The 24,062-nt window shown below is 37.4% G+C and overlaps 1 protein-coding gene across 2 annotated transcripts in view; it reads left to right on the top strand.

The window, feature by feature from the left end:
- Positions 1 to 21,958, top strand: part of FBXO33 (F-box protein 33) — a 32,797-nt gene extending 10,839 nt beyond the window's left edge. Inside the window, exons 2-4 of one of the 2 annotated variants that reach the window (XM_047863965.1) lie at positions 17,161 to 17,271; positions 17,802 to 18,487; positions 19,909 to 21,958. In XM_047863965.1, the coding sequence (XP_047719921.1) occupies positions 17,161 to 17,271; positions 17,802 to 18,487; positions 19,909 to 20,180 (1,069 nt within the window). In that variant the 3' untranslated portion in view covers positions 20,181 to 21,958. The remainder of the gene's footprint in view (positions 1 to 17,160; positions 17,272 to 17,801; positions 18,488 to 19,908) is intronic. The other variant, XM_047863966.1, reaches the window with a different exon arrangement.
- Positions 21,959 to 24,062: the final 2,104 nt, after the last annotated feature.

The following is a 24,062-nucleotide window of genomic DNA, read 5'->3' as shown; positions in this document are numbered from 1 at the left end:
AAATGGGAATGGTGGAAGTAGAAAGGAGTGTTGCTGTGTAAAATAAGGGAATTTAAGAAACATCTCAACCACTGAAATAGTATTTGAAAGAAGTAAGGGAGAGAGCAGCCTTCTGTGTCTCTCTGGAAAGTCATTCTTGGAGTAAGTAGCAGTTAAATGGAGGAACTCAACTGTGGGACTTTGACCAAGGGAGTGCTTAAGTACGATAGCAGAAAATGCCTTGGAATATAGAACACTGCCCGCCCCATATGGGGAATGGTGATGTGGAAATCAGTAGCCCTTTATTAGCCTCTTATAAAGACTTTGACTTTTACTCTAAGAGGAGGAGCCATGAAAAAGTTTTGAACTGAGGAGTGACATATATAATATTTCAAAAGGAACATTCTAACAGAACAAACTGATGGTTTCTAGAGGGAAGGGGGATAGAGGAATGGGTAAAATGGATGAAGGAGAGTAGGAAATCCAGGTTCCAGTTATGGAATGAATAAGTAATGGGAATAAAAGGCATAGCATAGGGAATATAGTCAGTGATGCTGTAATAGCATTGTATGGTGACATGGTAACTATACTTTTGGTGAGCATAACATAACATATAGAGAAGTTGAATCTGTTTTGTACACCTGAAACTAATGTAATATTGTGGGTCAACCATACTCAAAGGATTTTTTAAAAAAGGAACATTCTAGATGCTGTGTTGGAAATCGTTTGTAGCAGGACAAGGGTAGAAGCAACAGGCTGAGTCAGGAGGCCTTTGCAGTGATCCAGGCAAGGGATGATGGTGCTGTGGACCAGTGTGGGAGCAGTGAAAGTGATGAGTAGTCTGATTGTATATTTTTATCTGGAGGCCTTCTAGAAGGAGAATGTAAGTATAAGAAATTAGACATAATTGTCCAGCTAATATTATAATGCCCTTTTAATTGCTACTCCCTAAATATGTCTAAACATATTTTTCCTTTGGCCATTTTTATTCATTTTGTTTTCCTTTTGCATTAATGGTTTGTACTTTCTTTAAAAAAGAAAATACCCAGCGTGTGAACAGTTTACTTTCTGAAAATATGGCTTATCTTTGGTATTCAACTCCTTGTACTGCGAAGTACTTTCAAACAGTGCCCTGTTCATATAGTTATGTAAATTTGAGTCAGTCTGTTGAATTGCCCCAGAAACTTCCTGGTCTCCCTTTCGGCAGTCACTTGGAATTTTCCTTTCCCTCTTTTCTCCTCCCTCATTTCCTGCTTCATGTAAACCCGTTACTTCTTTGAATTTGCTTACATCTGGCCCTCATATGAGCTATGGGCTCAAGATGGTAGGACTAAGTAGAAAGGAAAAAGCAGGTAGTGCTCTACACAAGGATTCTTCCTTCCCTTTGCCCCAAATCACTGGTCTCATCACCTGTAACCATAGGCCCAGATAAATCTGTTTTCCTACCCAGACATTCCTCATGTGTACTCTTCTTCTTTTACATCTCTTAATCTGGGAAAAGGGAAGAAACAAAGCAGAATTGAACTACCTTTTATTCAGATGTTGCTAGTAACTTCAAAAAAGAATCTCATTCTTAGAAACCTCAAAAGGACTATTTTGGTTAAAGGCAAAGGAGAAAGGTAATCACCTGAGGCAAGAGACTTTGCTCCTCCATAGCTTATACCCACCTTCTCAAGCCTAACACCCTCCTGATACCAAACTCCTATTAGAGTCACCACTACAGTCATGGGGCTCGGTAAGACCCAGTTGTATTGCCAGCACTGCAAAGAGCTGAATACATGTGTTCCCCTAAAATGCTAAACTAGTTTTCCCAGAGAAACAGCAATATTAAGCAACCATAAGGATATGTACCATTATTATTCCTATTTTACAGATGGTGAAACTGAGGCACAGAGTAAAGTGAACTTGCCAGTTACAGAGAAATGACTGCCTGATTTTCTAACTCTTTTAATGAAATTTTCAAACACACACAAAAAATAGACACAAAGAACCTATCATTCAGATTCAGTCATTAAGGATTTTGCCACATTTGCTTTCTTTTATCTTAAGTGTTTTAAAACAAATCCAACATATTGATGTCATTTTACACTACACACTCAGTATGAAGCTCTGGAAGTAGTGGGCTTTTTTTTATATAAACACAGTGCCAGTTATACACATTAATAAAGTTATTAATAATTCCTTATCCTCACCTGATTTTTTTTAAACCTTTATTTCTATGCCAAGAGTCTAAACTTATGGACATATGGACCTTAACTGCTATAATTTTTCACATCATTGGCACACAGTATATATTCTAATAATTGAATGAACAAACAGTAGGAGAACAGTGTATAGGCTGAGTTTCTAAGATATAAGTACTTAATGATCTGACAGCTCTGGTTTTTTGAAATAGGATTAAAGAAGAATGCAGTTAAGTTGAAGAAATGAATTATCTTTTGGCAATAATACAGTCTTTTGCATGTTCCAGAAGATTGATTATCAAACATTATATGTGATTTTGTACTTTCACAACACATCTTTAGGACTTGGAGAGGGACTGGTGATAGTAAATTGTATCCTATTATTATTACCATAGAAACAGAGCTAAATTAACTTGAAGGATTCAGATGAAAGAAAAAGTTTGTAACTAACTGTAATACTTTTCCAATATGTTTTTATTACATGCCTTTAAGCAAATGCATGTTATGTACATTGGGCAGGAAAGAACCCTGTTTGTTTCTTTAGTTCACTCACTGACTCAGCAATAAATAAATGAATACATAAATAAAATAGGTCACAGATTTCATATTTAAGTAAAAGGATTATGTGGCGCAAATGATTTGTTACTGCTATTGTCTCTCAGCTTCAAAATGAGTCATCTGTTTATTGCCATGGTTCAGTATGTTCTATTCTAACTTTGTTGCCTAGATGTTCTTTTCAGTCCCTTATTTACCATCTGAAATAATAATGAGCCGCCTGAAGGCTATATGCAGTTTTCTTGGCTTCACCATATGATCTATAATATGATTTCAACATGATATACTTGAAGGCTGCTGTTGAGTTGTCAGTGGGGTTTTTTGTTTTGTTTTGCTAGGTTTAAAAGTAAATTGTTGTTTTCTGTATCACTTAATTAAAATTTTCTTTATTTGGAGTGGAACAGTAAGTACCTAAAAACATTTTTCCACAAATTGCCATCATATACTACTCTAAAATATGCCACTTATAATTTTTATAATAACTTTCAAAAAGACAATTATATTCTAGGACATGGTTTAATTATAAGGAACAACATGAAATGGGAGTCAGAACCCAGGTCCTCTACTTAGCTCTGCCCTAACTAGTATTACAGTCTTAGACAAGTCACCTCAGTTTCCTGATCTGTAAAGAGATGATTGAATTTGATGATTCCAAAAATCATTCTAGCTTCAAATGTGTGTTTATGATTACATAAACACATACATGATTTCCATATGGAAAGTTTATGCATTATTATTAATTTTACTATAATAAGATTATTACCATTGCATTGCTGCAAATAAAATTTTTTATATATGTTTGTTTATTTTTGAAATAGATGGGATGGGGATGGAAGATAGGGGCAGAGGGAGGGAGACAGAGGATCCAAAGCAGTCCCTGCACGTATAGCAGCGAGCCCAATAAGGGGCTCGAACTTACAAACCATGAGATCATGACCTGAGCTGAAATCAAGAGTCGGACGCTTAACTGACCGAACAGGCACCCCACCAGAATTTTTTTTTAATCTTTGTTTATTTTGAGAGAGAGAGAGGCAGAGCATGAGCAGGGGAGGGGCAGAGAGAGAGGGAGACACAGGATCCAAAGCAGGTTCCAGGCTCCAAGCTATCAACACAGAGTCCAACGTGGGGCTCCAAACCACGAACTGGGAGATCATGACCTGACCCGAAGTTGGACACTTAATGGAGTGAGCCACCCAGGCCATCCCCTCAACAGAATTTTTTTAAATTGCCTTTGACTGGCATGTTTTGAACATTGCTGGGATGTTGAAAAATATTGTATAGATGGAGCTAAAACAGAAATATCCCAAAGAGTCTCCTTACATTAACTTGTCAAATTTTACTAATGTGCAGGTTGTTAGTTTATGTAATGATTTTAAAATGAATTAACTTATGGGACGCCTGGGTGGCTCAGTCGGTTAGCATCCGATTTCAGCTTAGGTCATGATCTGACAGCTCATGAGTTCAAGCCCTACTTCAGACTCTGATGACAGCTCAGAGCTTGGAGCTTGCTTTGGATTCTGTGTCTCCCTCTTTTGGCTCTCTGGCCCTCCCCTGCTCACACTCAGTGGCTATGTCTCTTTCTCTCTCTAAAAAACAAATAAACATTAAAAAAATTTTAATGATTTAACTTCTTATAATGATAAAAAAAAGCTACATAAACCTAGTTTAAATTTATTCTCTCTGTCCCAGTTGAAGATGGCAATGTAGGAAGACTTTGAACTCACTTCCTCCAAATTACACCTATTAATAGGTCAGTTCCTCCTGAAGAAGATCTAACTAAGGACTGAACAGGTACTGAAAAACCAAAGGTAAAGAGAATGGCAAGAGAAAGCAAGAGAGACAGAGACATGCCATGGCATTAAAGAGTTACTGGCATATACAGCCACAGCTCCACCCAACCAGCAAAATCACCAATGCACACACAGTCTGCTCAGGGTACACTGTACACAAGACCACTCCTTCAGCTTTAGGAGAAATAGTTGTTTCGCCTAATGCATACAAACACAGACAGTCAAGCAAACTTGGGAGACAGAGGAATATGCTCTATAAGAAAGAACAGTGGGGGGAAAAAAAAACACCTCAGAAAAGGAACTAAATGAAACAGAGATCAACAATCTGCCTGATAAAGAACTTAAAGTAATGATCATAAAGATACTCAATGGGTTGGAAAAAAAAAATGGAAGAACCCAGTGAGACCGTCAATAAAAATATAGAAAATACTAAAATGCTAAAAAGAGATCATTGTAATTTTAAACAGGGTTAATAAAATAACTGAAGTAAAAAAACACAGTAGAAGGGGTGCCTGCCTGAGTGGCTCAGTCAGTTAAGCCTTCAACTCTTGATTTTGCCTCAGGTCGTGATCTCATGATCTCATTTTAATTATTATGCACTGTAGTGTGGACCTTTTGGGTTCATCTTGTTTGGAACTCTCTGTGTTTCTTGGAGATGGAAGTCTATTTACCTCCCTACCTTAGGGGAGTTTTCAGTTATTATTTCTTCAGATAAGTTTCTACACCTTTCTCTCTGTTTCTTTTGGGACTACTATAGTGCCAATGTTTGTTTACTTGATTTTATCTAAGAGATCTCTTAATCTATCCTCATTTTAAAAAATTCTGTTTTCTTTTTGCGATTCAGCTTGTGTGCTATTACTCTATCTTCCAGATTGCTGATATGTTCTTCTGCATCCTCAAAAATTACTGTTGATTCCCTCTAATGTGGGTTTTTTTGTTTTGTTTTTTTTTAGAGAAAGAACAAGTACCCACACATGAATGGGGTAGGGGCAGTGTGAGAGAGACAATCTTAAACAGGCTCCATGCCTAGCATCAAGCCCGACACAGGGCTCAATCTCACAACCATGAGATCATGACCTGAGCCAAAATCAAGACTCTGCCACTTAACTGACTGAGCTACCTAGGCACTCCTGGGTTTTTTTGTTTGTTTTTTTAAGAATGTGTTTGAACTTAAATGACCATCAAGTTAATGTAGGCTGCTGTTTACTTAGGATGACATGTATGAACCTCATGATAACCACAAAGCCAAAACCTATGATAGATACACCAAAAATAAAGTGAAATATGGCACAAAAACAGACACTCAGATCAATGGAACAGAATAGAGAACCCAGAAATGGACCCACAAACGTATGGCCAACTAATCTTTGACAAAGCAGGAAAGAATATCCAATGGAATAAAGACAGTCTCTTCAGCAAGTGGTGCTGGGAAAACTGGACAGCGACATGTGGAAGAATGAACCTCGGCCACTTTCTCACACCATACACAAAAATAAACTCAAAATGGATGAAAGACCTCAATGTAAGACAGGAAGCCATCAAAATCCTTGAGGAGAAAGCAGGCAAAAACCTCTTTGATCTTGCCCACAGCAACTTCTTACTCAACACGTCTCTGGAGGCAAGGGAAACAAAAGCAAAAATGAACTATTGGGACCTCATCAAAATAAAAAGCTTTGCACAGCGAAGGAAACAATCAGCAAAACTAAAAGGCAACCGACAGAATGGGAGAAGATATTTGCAAATGACATATCAGATAAAGGGTTAGTATCCAAAATCTACAAAGAACCTATCAAACTCAATACCCAAAAAACAAATAATCCAGTGAAGACATGGGCAAAAGACATGAATAAACACTTCTCCAAAGAAGACATCCAGATGGCCAACCAACACATGAAAAAATGCTCAACATCAGTCATCCTCAGGGAAATACAAATCAAAACCGCAATGAGATACCACCTCACACCTGCCAGAATGGCTAACATGAACAACTCAGGCAACAACAGATGTTGGCAAGAATGCAGAGAAAGAGGATCTCTTTTGCATTGTTGGTGGGAATGCAAGCTGGTGGAGACACTCTGGAAAACAGTATGGAGGTTCCTCAAAAAACTAAAAATAGAACTACCCTATGACCCAGCAATTGCACTACTAGGCATTTATCCAAGAGATACAGGTGTGCTATTTCGAAGGGGAACATGCACCCCCATGTTTATAGCAGCACTATCAACAATAGCCAAAGTATGGAAAGAGCCCAAATGTACATCGGTGGATGAATGGATAAAGAAGATGTGGTATATATATACAATGGAGTATTACTCGGCAATCAAAAAGAATGAAATCTTGCATTTGCAACTACGTGGATGGAACTGGAGGGTATTATGCTAAGTGAAATCAGTCAGAGAAAGACAAAAATCATATGACTTCACTCATATGAGGACTTTAAGAGACAAAACAGATAAACATAATGGAAGGGAAACAAAAATAACATAAAAACAGGGAGGGGGGACAAAACAGAAGAGACTCATAAATATGGGAGAACAAACTGAGGGTTACTGGAGGGGTTTTGGGAGGGGGGATGGGCTAAATGGGTAAGGGGCACTAAGGAATCTACTCCTGAAATCATTGCTTCACTGTATGCTAACTAAGTGTGATACAAATTTTTAAAAATAAAAAACAAAGTTAAAAAAAAAGGCAAAAAAAATAAATAAATAAAGTGAAATAAAGCCAAATACAACACTAGAGATACTTATCCATCACAGAGAGAACAAGAGAAGCAGAAAAGAACAATGAACTACAAAAACAACCAGAAAGCAAATTTAATAAATGGTAGTAAGTATATACTTATCAGTCATTACTTTAAATGTAAGTGGCCCCGGGGCACCTGGGTGGCGCAGTCGGTTAAGCGTCCGACTTCAGCCAGGTCACGATCTCGCGGTCCGTGAGTTCGAGCCCCGCGTCAGGCTCTGGGCTGATGGCTCAGAGCCTGGAGCCTGTTTCCGATTCTGTGTCTCCCTCTCTCTCTCTGCCCCTCCCCGTTCATGCTCTGTCTCTCTCTGTCCCCCCAAAAAATAAATAAATGTTGAAAAAAAATAAATGTAAGTGGCCTAAATGCTCCAATCAAAAGACACGGAGTAGTAGAATGGATAAAAACAGTAATACCCATCTATATTGCTTCCTACAAGAGACTCATCTCAGACCTAAAGATGCTTACAGACTGAAAGTGAAGGGACAGGAAACATTCACCATGTAAATGAAAGTGAAAAAAAAATTGGGGGTAGCATTACTTAGACAAAATAGACTTTTTTTTCTTTTTTTTTTGAGAGAGAGCACAAGCAGGGGAGGGGCAGAGAGTGAGGACAGAGGATTTGAAGTGGGCTCTGCACTGACAGGCTGACAGCAGCAAGCCCGATATGGGGCTTGAGCTCATGAACTGCAAGATCATGACTTGAACCGGTTGGATGTTCAATTGACTGAGCCACCGAGGTACCCCCAAAATAGACTTTTAAACAAAGATTGTAATAAAAGAGAAGGGCATTACATAATAATAAAGAGATCAATCCATCAAGAAAATAGAGGACTTTAACATTCCACTTACATCAATGGATGAATCATCCAGACAGAAAATCAATATGACATATTGTACCATCTGGACATAACAGATATATACAGACCGTTCCATATAAAAACAACAGAATACACATTCTTTTCAAGTATAAATAGAATACTCTCCAGAGTAGATGACATATTAGGCCATTAAACAAGCCTCAATAAATTTAAGATCAAAATCATACCATGTATCTTTTCCAACACAACAATATGAACCTAGAAATGAATCACAGGAAAAAAACAAAAAACAGGAAAACCACAAAAATGTCAAGACTAAACCACATAACCTGTAAACAACCAAGGGATCAATGAAGCAGTCAAAGAATAAATAAAAAAATACATGGCAACAAATGAAAATGAACACACAACAGTCCAAAATCTCTGGGACACATCATAAGCAGTTTGGAGAGGGAAATATATAGCAATATAGGCCTAAGAAATAAGAAAAAAAAATCAATCTAATTTTACACATAAAGGAACTAGAAAGACAACAAACAAAACCCAAGGTGAGTAGAAGAAAGGAAATACTAAAGATCAGGACAGAAGTAAATGACATAGAGACTTAGAAGAAGAAGGAGGAGGAGGGGGAGGGGAAAGAAAAAGAAGAGGAAGAAGGAGAAGAAAGAAAAGAAAAAGGAAAAAAAAAAGCAAACTCAAGAGCTGGTTCTTTGCAAAGATAAACAAGATTGACAAACGCTTAGATTGATTAAGAAAAAAAGAGAAAAGACCCAAATAAAGCCAGAAATGAGAAAGAAGTAACTGATACCACAGAAATATAAAGGATTGCATAGCAATCACACAAGAAAAAGAAATGAGAGGCATCCATATTGGTAAAGAAGTTGTTAAACTGTTACTTATTTGCAGATGACATGATGCTATACATAGAAAAATCCTAAAGATTCCACGAAAAAAAACTACTAGAAAAAATGAATTCAGTAAAGTGGCAGGATACAAAATTAATAACTAGAAATTGGTAGTGTTTCTAGACAACAAAAGTGAAGTCACAGAAATTAAAAAAAAAAAAAAAACACTACTTATAGTTGTACCAAAAAGAATAAAGTACCTAGGAATAAACTTAACCAAAGAGATGAAAGACCTATACTCTATGAACTATAAAACACTGATAAAAGAAACTGTAGACACTAAGAAATGGAAAGATATTCCAAGTTCATGGATGAGAATATTGTCAAAATGTCCATATTACCCAAAGCAATCTACAGAGTTACTGAAATCATTCTCAAAACACCAACAGTATTTTTCACAGAACTTAAACAAATAACACTGAAATTTGTATGGAACAACAAAAGACCCTGAATAGCCAAAGCAATCCTAAGAAAGAACAAAACTGGAGGTATCACAATTCTGGACTTCAAGTTATGATACAAAGTTGTAGTAATCAAAATAGTACAGTACTGGCACAAAAATAGACACAGAGCAATGGAACAGAATATAAAACCCAGAAATAAACCCACACTTATATGCTTAATTAATCTTCAACAAAGCAGGAAAGAATATCCAAAGGGGAAAAGAGAGTCTGACTCTTAATTTTGGCTCCAGTCATAATCTCACGGTTGTGAGATCAAGCCTTGCATAGGGCTCCTTGCTGGGCATGGAGCCTGCTTGGGATTCTCTTTCTCCCTCTCTTTCTGCCCCTGCCCTGTTCATGCACTCGCTCGCTCGCGCTCTCTCTCTCTCTCTCGCTCGCTCTCTCTCAAAATAAATAAACACTAAAAAAAAAAGAATTTCCGAAGTAAAGCATTTTTCTTTTCTCTAAAAACTGGGAAACTCTGGTGTTTTCTGTGGTGGTGTTAATTTTGACAGCTGTGATTTGATTGAGAAGTGGCATTTCTGGGGCGTCTGGGTGGCTGAGTCTGTTAAGTGTCTGACTTCAGCTCAGGTCATGATCTCGCAGCTTCACGAGTTTGACACCTGCATTGGGCTCTCTGCTGTCAGTGCAGAGCTCCTTTTAGACCCTCTGTCCCCCTCCCTTTCCACTCCCCGACTCATTCTCATTCTCCTCTCTCTCTCTCTCTCTATCAAAGTAAACATTTTTAAAAAGTGGCATTTCTGATAGAAAAGGCTTTTTCTTGGAATATGAAAGCTTGCCAGCAAAAGTGACAAACACTCAGCCCTCTAGGCCCAAAATAAATTAGGTGTTGGTCTTATTATACTTATTTTGATTCTCTAACCTACTTTTGTGTGAATCTTTTATAGTAATCTCTGTCATTGGTTGACATCTGCTTGTTCTTTCTGACCTTACATACACATAGAAGTAGCTCCTAAAATCTGGCAGTTTTGATAAGGGATATACATTGGTAAATGTGGTTAATATCTTCTGTCGACAGATCTAGAATTTTTGTTGTTTTGGTGTGTGTGTGTGTGTGTGTGTGTGTGTGTGTGTGTGTGTGTAAATATCCCTACAGGACTCTAGGCCTACATCAGTGGTACCTAATATTTTTGGTTAATCTATGAAGAGCTGATGAAAGCTAGTGATCCTTCTTCCAGAAAGTGCACATGAACTCAGCATTTTACCATCAGTTTCTAGGATGGACCCCACGAACTGTAAAGCCCAATTTTTGTATCATCTGGATGTATTTTAGATTATAGTGATTTTTAATTTTATAAAACTGTAAACTAGTTTTCCTTATTAAATTTGTCTTTTTTTTGCTATTTCATAACAATATTATTTCTTTTTTTTTTTAATTTTTTTTTTCCAACGTTTTTTATTTATTTTTGGGACAGAGAGAGACAGAGCATGAACGGGGGAGGGGCAGAGAGAGAGGGAGACACAGAATCGGAAACAGGCTCCAGGCTCCGAGCCATCAGCCCAGAGCCTGACACGGGGCTCGAACTCACGGACCGCAAGATCATGACCTGGCTGAAGTCGGACGCTTAACCGACTGCACCACCCAGGCGCCCATAACAATATTATTTCTTAACACACATTGAAATTTTAAAAATGGTAAGCAGATAATGTTTATCAGAAAACAGACATCATTAAGATTTATATTAGTAGCTAAGCTGCTTTTCACTCATTCCTTTTCCATCCTAACCCCAAGTATAATATAAATCAGTCTGTGGATAAAATAATTCAGTTTAAATTTATATAAATGAATAATGCTTTAAAATCTATCAGTGAGAGACTCCTATTCATCATTCCAAGACCAATTAATTTGAGTAGTCTCATAGTTGAAAATGTTATTCTCATTAAAAGTAGTAATGCTAAAAGTCTTAGAAACCCTGCAAATAAATTGAGCCAATACTGCAGGCATACATTGTAGCTGTTAAATTTCAAGAATAACCCAAAAGAGATGGGTGGTCATTTGAGCCAGAATGACAAAAGAGTTTTAAATTTATGGGAGAAAATGGTTACTACTCATTTACTCTCTTTGTTTTTATTTCTAACTGAACCCTTTCACTCAGTGCTCAGTTCAATGACTAGGAATTTATAGAATCAGAGAACTTTACAGGTGAAGATGACTTAGACCAGAGGTTTAGTGATATGAGAACTTAACTTAGAGCAAGATTTCAAATAATATGATTAAAGTATCATCATGTTTCGAGGAAGAAATTAGATGTTGCTAAAGTGATAGGTTTTTGTCTTTTTAAATAACTTAAAAATTATTTTATTTCACAAAACTGTAGTCAGTGGATTTTTTGCGTTTTGGACACTTGATTTCTCATTCAGTGCTCTTTCAAACACCACCTTTATTTCTCCTGAGCAACCCTTTACAAATATGGATAACATTATTCTTGCTGGTTATAATGTAATATTTAATATATATAATATTTAATATAAATGTAATATTTAACTTTTTTTTACCATCATTACCTAATACTGTGAGCTTAGCAATGAGCATTACTTGGTAAATAGATTCCAGCCAGGGAAAGAAAGCTATTGTGTTGGGAGGGATAAATAAGTTTGATGTGGGAATTAAAAAGACAAAATATTTTATACAGATTTGTAGTACTAGGAGTTGTGAAGTCATTTTTGGGTAATAGATTATTTGATTACATAGCAAGAAATAATTTTAGTCACAACTGAAAAGGAAAGTAGAAATAGAAAAAACGTTTTATGATTTAGATTCATTAAAACCAAATAACATCTGTGAAGTGACATAAAGAAATTGGGGGGAAAGTGTACTTTTATGTGCTAATAACTCTGATGGAATATAGTCACCATAATGCCAAGAATTGTCAAAAATGTCAAAACTTTTTTTTTTTCAACGTTTATTTATTTTTGGGACAGAGACAGAGCATGAACGGGGGAGGGGCAGAGAGAGAGGGAGACACAGAATCGGAAACAGGCTCCAGGCTCTGAGCCATCAGCCCAGAGCCTGACGCGGGGCTCGAACTCACAGACCGCGAGATCGTGACCTGGCTGAAGTCGGACGCCCAACCGACTGCGCCACCCAGGCGCCCCAAATGTCAAAACTTTTTGTTGATAGTCTTGGCTATTAGCCATGATTGTGAAAGACAGTTTTTCTGGTTTTTTTTGTTTGTTTGTTTGGTTGTTTTTTTGTTTGTTTGTTATATATATACAGACTTGTATATTCCATCTGGGAGATAGGTGTTCTTTATTTACCACGCATAGAACAGCAAAAGTAAAACCACAATTCATTAAATGAACTCCCAGTTCCACTTGTGGCACCTTGATATGTAGGAGTCTCTGATAATTATACTTAAGAAAATGTTTGTGTTAGGGGCGCCTGGGTGGCGCAGTCGGTTAAGCGTCCGACTTCAGCCAGGTCACGATCTCGCGGTCCGTGAGTTCGAGCCCCGCGTCAGGCTCTGGGCTGATGGCTCAGAGCCTGGAGCCTGTTTCCGATTCTGTGTCTCCCTGTCTCTCTGCCCCTCCCCCGTTCATGCTCTGTCTCTCTCTGTCCCAAAAATAAATAAAACGTTGAAAAAAAGAAAAAAAAATTTAAAAAAAATACATAAATAAAAATACTCTCACTTCTCATTTCTTAAAAAAAAAAAAATGTTTGGACTAAATAGATTGAAGTAGTAGAAAAAAGGAGATTAGAGAAGGACAGAAGAGAAGATAGAATGTGGATGATCTCTTTCTCCACTATAGCAGGGACAGACGAAGGCAGGAAGAAAGTAATAACCAGATCTTGATGCCAGTGATACAGATTGAAATGTTTGGGAAAAGTAAAAAAATGAACACCAGCCTAGTCATCTTAAATTCTGGGAGCCTAATTGTTAGTTAATAAGTGGAGAAAACTTGCCATGTAGACATATATAATTCATGGTTAATTTCATTTCACCTGCCTATATATCTTACCATTCCTGTTTCTCTCAAGAGAATGAGAAAATGAGGATTTCTCCTTCCTGGGGGAGGACTTGCTTTTGAATCAGTCATGGCTGGGGTGCTTGGTTGCCCCCAAGCATCCGACTCTTGGTTTTGGCTCAGGTCATGATTTCAGGGTTCATGAGATGGAGCCCCACATCGGGCTCTGCACTGACAGCACAGAGCCTGTTTGGGAGTCTCTCTCTGCCCCTCCCCCACGCTGTCTCTTGCTCTCTCTCAAAATAAACAAACCTGAATCAGTCGTGCTGGCAGGTTGCTTTTTTCCACGTCTGAGATACAAATAGCAGTGGAGATTAAATATGATGTCTTCAAGATAAATGAGTTACAGTCAATGGAAAGTTAGAGATGACATCACAGGTGAAGAAAGGTGAGCTTATTTGCTCCATTCATTCAAACTGGTTTTCCTCTTGATCATTTGTACGTTTTTTCAAGTTGATGGATTTGACTTGTATTTGAGTTAATAGGAGAGGTGGAGGAAGACCACATGTTTTTTTATAGGTACTTTATAATATCTGCAGTATACATTGGCAGTATAGTCAAGGTGTGTTTGGAGTTGTAGAATTTTTTTTTAATTATATATAACATTTTCTGAAGTCACCTCCTACTTTTTTATAGTTAAAAACTACTCATTGGTCTTAGAGTTTATATTGTTACATATAGTCAGAAAGCTGAAAAGTGATGTGGGTGTTCTGCTAAATATTTTAACCATAAAACCAGCAGTATTAGCTATATACCCTTAATTATATTTCTGCTGATGACAGTATGTTTTTAAATGAAGCTAACCAGAAAACTAGAATATGCACATTATATTCTTTTTGTTTGTTTATTTATTTTGAGAGAGAGAGAGAGAGAGCATGCAAGCAGGGGAGTAGAGGGGGCAGAGAGAGAGAGAGAGAGAGAGAGAGAGAGAGAGAATCTCAAGCAGGCTCCCAACTGTAGGCACAGAGCCCAGCGTGGCCCAAACCATGAGATCATGACCTGAGCTGAAATCAAGACTCGGACCCTGAACTGACTGAGCCACCCAGGTGCCCCTGCACATTGTATTCTTTAGAGCAGCACTGTACAACAAAAATATAATACAGACCACACGTGATTTAAATTTTTCAAGTAGCCACATTAAATAGTAAAAAGAAATGATGAAATTAACTTTAGTATATTTGACCTAATATATCCAAATATTATCATTTGAATATGTGACCAATATAAAATATTAATGAGATTTTATAGTTTTTGTATTAAGTCTTCTAAATGTATTTTTATACTTAGAGCACATCTCAGCTCTGACTAGCCATGTTTCAAGTATTTAGTAACTATATTCCCCATATTACATGGTGCAGATTTAGAATATGACAAGAAGAATATCACTAGTATGAAATTAATAATTCAGGTTGGTTTCCATCTGTCACGGGTCCCTTAAAACATCTTTTTATTTGTGAAAAGATTTTTTATCTTTTCATAAATGATAAATTTAAATACATTTGTGGAAGCATCTTGGTAGTAAACTCAGTGAAATATTTTCTACTCACCTGGTATTATCACCTTACTATTCTATGGAACTATATGAAGAAATGTTTCTAAGCCCTTTGAGGTGCTAACCTTTTCCTTACTCTCTCCCTTTAAAGGAGATTTAGTTCTCTATTTCATAAAAGAACTCCTGATAGGAAAAAAAAGTCAAAGTAATGGAGAACATAATTATTGTTAATAGCTGTCAATACTCATAAACTAATATTTAATCTCCCTTTACATAGAAGATCTATCCAGAAGAAAACATTTTTTTTAAGTCAACTGAAAACATTACCCTTAAAATAATTCTCTGATGTGATTATCTTTACAAAATCTATCCCAGGCCCACCTCCCCTTATGTATCTATTTCCCATTGTTTTCATTTATATTACGGTTTTGATTACTATTTCTATTTAGGTAACTCTTGAGCTTACCTTCCCAAAATATTCATTTGTTTAACAGATATTCATTGAACACCTATCTTGTGCCAAAAATTATTGCTAGGTACTTATAAGAAACAAGAGTTTACCCCTTTAATGAGAGAGGTAACAAATCACAGTAAAGCATATTACCGTTTAATAAAGACATTTTATAAAGTCCCAAGAAATGGCTAAAACTACAGAGGCTGAGAGGATTGCCTCAGAAAAGGCTTTGATAGAGTAGTTGGCATTCAGGTATCTATTCAGAAGGCTGAATAGAAGTTTACCAGGCAGACCAGGAGAGGGAATAGTATTACATTTAAAGAATAGTAAGTAGCCCAGTATAGCATTTTTTGAACCACATTTTGAAGGATCTTACTGTACCAAGCTAGCCATTTGCCTGTTTCTGATAGCCAGTTAGGGGTATGATCCCTTAGGAATTTTTAATCAAGGCAATACAGAATTCAGGTTTGTGTGCACCTGTGATCAGGAATATTCCTGCTTGCCCAGGAACCTGTTGGGAGGCAAGCCTCCTTGTGCCTCAGGGCAGACCTGCCAACATTGGTCTAACTGTATCCTGAAGCAGCCCTATGAATGAACTCCATCCTTATTCAGCCATGGTCTGAGGGCAGTCCCACACACCTAAAAACCCAGCAGATGGCACACTTGTCAGTGCCCCCAGACACAGGCCTGCAGAATCTGGTCCCAGCCATGGACCCTGAAACAACCCTGACACTCAGTTCTAGCCCCTCTCAGCTGCAATCCTGGGCACCCCTGCCCTCCCTGAGTCCCAGAACAGGAGCCTATCTCAGGGATCTGGTGGAAATCACTCCTGCCCACACACCTAGTAACTGGCAGCTGTTTGCAGACCTAATAGCAGACCTTTGTCCCAGCACCAGCCCTACTGACAAAGGACTCAGAGGCAGTCCTGTCCACCAGGAGACCAGACAGGATCCACACCTGCCAAGGTGTCTGGTAATGGGGTCCACAAACCATAGACCCCAGTGCAGGTCCAGCAGCAGCCATGTGACCTGGCTTCACCAACTTGAATGTGGTCCTGGATGCAATCTCATAGTCTGGAGACCCAACAGGAGGAGGTCAAACTTGTCTATAAAAACTGGAAGAAGTATTTGCTCCCCCAGATACACAAGACACCGATTCAAGACCACATAGATTATTAAAAATCAGGCAAACATGGAACCACCAAAGGAAACTAATAAAGCTCAAGTAACCATCCCCAAGGAAAGAGAGATCTATGAATTGCCTGACAATTCAAAATAATCATCTTTAGGCTCAGTCAGCTAGGCATCCGACTTCAGCCCATGATCTCACAGTTCATGGGTTCAAGCCCCGCCTCAGGCTCTGTGCTGACAGCTCAGAGCCTGAAGCCTGCTTTGTATTCTGTGTCTCCCTCACTCTCCGCCCTTCCCCCACTCATGCTTACTCTCTTGCTCTCTCTCAAATAAACATTAAAAAAATAATAATCATCTTCAAGAAGCTCAGTTACATGTAAGAAAACAGACAACTGAATAAAATCAGGAAAACAATGCATAAACATTTTTCCATGGTCATTAAAATATTGATTTCTGGAACTAAGCTTTATACCTCAGTCTTCATTTTGTAAAGCTTATGCCGTTCTTGTATTATGTTGCTTTTCATTGTGTGTAAAAAACAATCTGAAAGTAGTTCATTGGATTCTAAGTGAGTTATAAGGTAGAAACTTTTCTAGGTATCCCTTCTATTTTCTATTTTTAATATTTATATTTTTACATATTATTTAGTTAGACAGTCATTTTAAATTACTTTTCTTGTAGGAACCTCCAGAAGTTTAGCCTTTTTGGAGACATAAGTGTTCTACAACAGCAAGGAAGTTTGTCAAATACATACCTCAGCAAGGTGGACCCTGATGGCAAAAAAATTAAACAGTAAGTTGTATAGTTAGTGGAAGGGGGTTTACATTAGTAATAATTTTAGTTTTTTCTGAGAAATTATAAGATACAATGAGAAGAGTAATATTTTTTCTAAGAAGAACATATGTCCTATAAATTGGAAATATTTTAACTATAAAATATGCCATTCCACAGCATAAATCTTTAAGACAAATCATAGAATTTGGGTAATTATTACGATTTAAAACTGCTATTTATCTGTTTGCCTTCTCTGTAACATAAATTGTATATCATCAATCTTTTCTACCATACTGTTGCAAAATGCTGCTTTCCTAGGGTAAAGAACGTATTTTTATGTGTTTAATAGAGTTTATTCATTATATTTTAATGTGAATTTTAATGGTAGAAATAATATGGTAATACTATTTATGTGTTGGATAGACATTTACTGAGAGAAAATGGATCTCAGCATCGCATGCCATTTCATTGCCCACTTTCAAAAGTCAGTGTTTAGAGGTTAGAGCTAAATGTTAACAGGATCATTGTGGCATGTGTTTTCCTTACAGAATTCAGCAGCTGTTTGAAGAAATACTGAGTAATAGTAGGCAACTGAAATGGCTGTCCTGTGGGTTTATGCTGGAAATAGTAACCCCAACCTCACTGTCATCTCTCTCAAACTCTATTGCCAACACCATGGAGCACCTGAGTTTGCTGGACAACAATATTCCTGGTAACAGCACCCTGATCACCACAGTCGAACTGGAGCGATTTGTGAATCTACGCTCACTTGCCCTGGATTTCTGTGACTTTACAGCCGAGATGGCAAGAGTCTTAACCGATAGCAACCATGTGCCTTTGCAGCGACTGTCTCTCCTGGTCCACAACGTTTCCGTGATGCACAAGTCTCTGGACAACATGCCAAATGATGAGCATTGGAAAGCCTTGTCACGAAAGAGCACCAGCCTCCGGGTCTATATAATGGCCTTTGATATCAAGAGTGAAGATATGTTAAAGATTCTGAAACCCAGTATACCACTAGAGAGGATTCATTTTGACAGCTACATCACTTGTGTTTCAGGAGCTATTGTTGATCTTATATCCAGGCAGTATGATAAGTTCCTCACTCATTTTATATTAATGAATGATGTGATTGACACGTCTGGTTTTCCAGATCTTAGTGACAACCGAAATGAAGATCCATTGGTTTTATTAGCATGGAGGTGCACAAAGCTCTCTCTTCTGGCAATTCACGGTAGGTGATTTATCTAAGAAAACAAACAGATCTACTTGCAGTAGATATGTTTCTTCCCCTAATCACAAGATCTCTTAACACCATAATACAGAAGGAGAAAATATGATTTCTTTATTGCTTGCTGCCTCATCTTCTAGATTCTAGATTTTAACATACTAATTTGTATGATATTTTTTAAACAATGGTTCCATTAAATGGGTATATGCTTTTTTTCTTACTGACGCCTTTCATTTTAATGTTAACTATTCTCATTTAGAGAGAGTTGCTATTCTGACAAGTAGAAGAACATTTTACTTCCTTTTCTGGAACATGTAACACATTTATAGAATACAAAACAGAAAGACTATATGAATGTCTTAAACTCACTTTATTAGTTGTGTTTTATTATGTTTTTAAATTAATTTTGAGGGGCGCCTGGGTGGCGCAGCCAGTTAAGCGTCCGACTTCAGCCAGGTCACGATCTCGCGGTCCATGAGTTCGAGCCCTGGGTCAGGCTCTGGGCTGATGGCTCAGAGCCTGGAGCCTGTTTCCGATTCTTTGTCTCCCTCTCTCTCTGCCCCTCCCCTGTTCATGCTCTGTGTCTCTCTGTCCCAAAAATAAATAAACACTGAAAAAAAAATTTTTTTTTTTTTTAAATTAATTTTGAGCCTGCATTAGTGTAGGACTGTGTGTGTCTTTCTGTTCAAGTTTTGCTTCGTAATTTGGCCAGTCAGAGGTAGCAGCAAAGAATATATCAGTATTAAAGATAATAAAATAGGGATTTTTTACAGACAAAGAAATACCAGGTTATTGAAAGGTTAATTTCAGCCAGTGTAACCTTTTTTTTTCTTTTAAGAAATTAGAAATTAGATACAGCCAAAGCCCCTGTCATCCACTCCCCTTTATTCTTTCCCAGAAATCATCAATATCCTCAAGTTAGTACAAGTTTCTGTGACTGTTTTATACTTTACCTATTTTCTACTCACAATTAACAATTTTAGCTTTGAAGTGTCACTTCATAACTTTGGACAGTGAAGCATCATAGGAGAGGATTTTTTTAGTAACTAAAAACAACAGTTTCGTATGTATTGTTAATGGATATATATGTATGAAATAAAAATTTATGATACAGCACTATCCAAAGCTAGTTATACTTTAAATGTCCTCAATCTTACTAAGTGCAGTGATAATCAGAATAGGATTACAGCACCTACCAATGCACCACCCACGGTGATGGTTTTGGAAACAATATCAAACTTAGTCTTTTTTTTTTTTTTTCCTGAGCTAAACAATCATACTTCCTTTTCCAATCTCAATATATTTTTAAAGGAAAAGGGCCAAAGTAATAAGTGACATACAAGTTTGTGGAAAGGACTAACTTATCAAATAGACAAAATAAAATGCAAGGAAATGACAGTTCTTATCTTTTGTTTATTTTTAAGGTTATACAGTGTGGGCACACAACCTCATTGCCATTGCTCGTCTTCGTGGCTCTGATCTAAAAGTACTTGAAGTCACTGAAGAAAGCATTGATTTTGACCAAGGTGAACTGGCCGACCAGGATGTGGATCCAGTGCATAACCTTATTGAGCAGGTATCCCTGGGCCTGGGTCAACCTTGGCACGCGGTCATGGACATCGAATCACTCAGTGTCTTCACTGAACCAAATCGTCATTTTTACAGAGAGATGCAAAGCTTCAGCGAAGACATTTAGCTTTTTTTAAAAATGTACAATTCCTGTGGTTACATATGCAAGTAGGGTCCTATTATGTTTTTTTTCAGTAGTGTGAATTAACCCCTTTGTGCTGTGTTTAATCAGTATTAGCTTTATAGAATTATATATGTATATTCTACTTCTTGATCAAAGAACGTAGTCGGGTATTGGTTTAGAAGTTCAAAGTGACAGTGTATAGGGCTTTCACGGTTAATGGACTTGTTATCCAACCTTAAGGATATACAACCGAAGGTTGTCTGAGGTTGCTGGCTAACTTTATTTTTCACTGAGTTACTCTGCCTTTTGATGTTTTTATTCTTTGTGTGTCAGAGTTCAGAGCTCAGGAGCCAAAATATTTTTATACATATATAGATATATATCCATAGCCTGGTGGATTTGTATGCAATGCACCGCATTCATGCATTGTGACAGCATTTCATTAATTCTTATTTGAAATGGAAGAAGGGAGGATAGTATGATCCCAAATGAGTTATCTTTAACAGAAAAGCCAAGACTTTAACTTTCATTACATATATAATAGTTGATATCACCAATTACCATTCAGAATTTTGTATAGTACTAGGTTAGAACACTGCTTAATCCTTTTTTTAAAAAAATGCACTTACCTAAATGTGAATACTCAAATTGTTAGACTTTTTAAAAACTATATCTGACATAATTTATTCATCAATTACATTATACATTCAAGTTAGCTTTTTAGCCCAGATTTCAAATAGTGGAGGAAGAAGCTGTATTCCAGGGTAAAACCTCCTAAAGCAAAATCTTTAAAAAACAGAGCTGTAAACACACATGCTTGCAAACAAACATTAGTCGTGAAATCCCTAGCAACGAGTCACTGGATTTTTCTCTGTCAGCGCGCGTGTCAGCTGCCAAAGAATAGACTTAACTGAAGAAGTGCCCACATGCTGGCAGGGGCCGGCCCACTCTGGCCAGCCAGATACTGCTAGATTGTAATATTTAAGGTCGAATTTCGACCTGTGGTACACAGCTGTGCTGTGGCTCAGTCAGCAACCTCAGAACTCTGAAAAAAACAAAACAAAAAAAAGAAAAAAAAACCATGCACCTGTTTCACTGTGAATAGTGAATGTAAAGGAAAGAAAGGAAAAACTGAAAACTTGTTCTATCACAGGTATGAGCTGCTATGATACATGAAGAACATTCCATGAAGTATGTTTTAAAACCTTGTTATATCTGAGAGGCTTTAAAAGCCGATTTAACTGTTTCAGGGCAACCGCGGTACAGACGTGGTCTCTGTGAGACTTCCACCTGACCCCAGTTTTAAGTGGTACGAATGTTGTGCATTTAATGTTAAAGGACAGTCTGCAATAATAAAGTAAGTAGCCAACGTGGGTGCCCAGCAGTGCTGAGACCTGGCTGCTCTATTGTAAGCTTTGGAAACACAATTTATGCAACAGATGTCCAGATATGATTCTATTTATGGAAAAAGTTTATATGTATTTTACAAATGGTTTTACCATCTTATATTAAAATGACCTTTTGACAGGTGTGCACTGTTTTGTCTCCAGTGAGCACATACCATGAGGATTTTATATGTACATCAGTAGTGTGAATCCACTGGCACAGTGTGTGTAAATGCCAGATGTGGTGAGATTTTATCTTATAAATGTGATCGGATAAAATAAATCCTGACAGAAACTGTAAGGAAACCAGCTGAATGTTTGACCTGATGACTGATGTTGTATGGTTTATGTTAAATGTATATTCTTTTAATCAACGAATAAAGCATTAAAAAGTGATCATTGTAATATACTTTATTGTATGCAAAGCATGAAAACTTTTAGTGTTAAATAAACTGCAATAATCCTTATATTAATGTATAATCATGTTAGCTCCTGTTGCTCCTATTGTAGTTGGGTACAGCAAAGCTTAAATTTGGGTATAGTTCATAAAAAGTCTTAAATAGTTTGAAGCGTCTTAATTTTTTTGTTTTGTTTTACTAACTGGCAAAATACAAGCTTAAGAGCAAACAATAGGCTGGTTAACACAAAACCCAAGTGTATTATGCATTTAGAATACATTACTGATATGGTAAAACTTAATTTATAGACTATATATAGGAACTTTTTACAGTTCCTGTACTGGATGCAAAAATACTTTAGTATGCCAGTATTAAGCAGTTCATAAGTCCCTGTATTGCTTTAGTTTGGCTTTGTAATCTCTATTCTTGCTTGCTGAGACAAACAGCTGTCATTTATGAGAAAGCAAATGGCTCTCTTCCTTCATCTATCTTTCCTTACTCATTCCAGACACTGACTCTTTTCTAGGCACTCCCTCATCTTGGAATAATCTGGTGTTCACAAGCAACTGTCATTATACCTACTGCTTCCTTGTTTCCTAACCATATCTCTTTTGAGTGAATCAACATGCTTATGTATTTAAAATACAAAAATAGTAACCAAAATGTACGGAAAAAATGTGTTAATATCTATGACTAGCATACAAGTGAAGGCTTGGTATAGTAGAGCACTAACCTAGGCGGCAGCATGTTTTATACTTTAAGCTCTAATGCTACATGAGCAGACTCTCCCTTGAGCTTCAGTTCTGTCATCTGTAAAATTAGGGATTGGAGTTAGTTATCTAAAACTCTGATTCTTCACTAAAAGTTTTAACTGTTGTTAGCCTAGCAGCGCAGAGACATACACGATCATCTTTGAGCAAATGTATGAAATAAAATATTTTCAAAACCTAGTTTACTGAACTATATGAAATTTACATAGCTAAAATTACCTACCCATTTCACCCACCACCCTAGGAATAAAGAAGATAGGGAGTCGGTGGGATGGGTCTTGGTAAGGACAGTGTGCTCATAGCTGAACATACAAATTCAGAAACTAACTTGCTTGGGGCTTATGACATGAATCAGGTGGGATCTTTATGAAGCCAGTAACATAAAGTGGTGCTAATGGAGTAACACACAAGCAAATGTGAATAACATCCAGCCATCAAACCACAATGTTTATATCAATGCTTCCCAATCTTTTTCATGTCCTGACATATACAGAATACACTGTACAGCACACTGGTATAAACTAGAAAAAACTGGAGGTGGGGGGGGGGGCGGAAATCATTGTTTGATTATATAATTGATGAGAAAAAAAAATGCAGAGGATTGGGGGTAAAATACTAAATTTGTATAGAACTTTCAAATAAAATGTCAAATGTTTTAACTGGTAACCTCTTAAAACTTTTAATAGTGTCATCAATGAGAAACACCCCACAAATAGGTGATAATTTTTAAACTTTTTTTTCACAACCATTCAAAACTTTATGCAGGTAAAATTATACTTAAATCTAACAACCCTAAACATAATAATGGTAAACGTAATGTTGAGATTTCTTGTAATGTGAATTAATTTCAAATTCAAGTGATTTTTTTCACTGAGGTATTTCAAAATAATGACAAAGCTCTAATTTGTAGTCTCCCACACGTAACCCTGCAGCTAGTTTAGTGACCACTGAGAGCACACACCAGCCACAGGCAGAAAATAGCTGATTTATATGCAAGCAGTTAGAAATCTGCAGGGAGCCCTCCTCCCACACCTGAGCTTCCAAGCCCCTCACAGCCAACCAGCTACATCCGGGATTTCACACCTGGGCTTCCTACCTGCTCCATGGACACTTGGGACATACTTCTCTCACAGCTTCATAGACACTCCTTGCCCTTGATGAACAAATAGAGCCTCTGCATCACACAGGCGAGTAGTGAGTACCCGAGTCCACTCTCTATCCAGGGCACACTGTCAGACCCGGCTCCACTCTAGCTGTACGCCAAGAAGAAAATGAAAGCATCAGGAGGCAACCAGCCAGGGCTCCTAGCCACCCCAGAACTCAGCCTGGAAG

This window comes from Prionailurus viverrinus, chromosome B3 (genome assembly GCF_022837055.1).
Source record: "Prionailurus viverrinus isolate Anna chromosome B3, UM_Priviv_1.0, whole genome shotgun sequence".
In the NCBI taxonomy this organism is placed as follows: domain Eukaryota; kingdom Metazoa; phylum Chordata; class Mammalia; order Carnivora; family Felidae; genus Prionailurus; species Prionailurus viverrinus.
The sequence above is the reverse complement of the archived record's forward strand: the minus strand, read 5'-3'. Positions and strand labels throughout refer to the sequence as shown.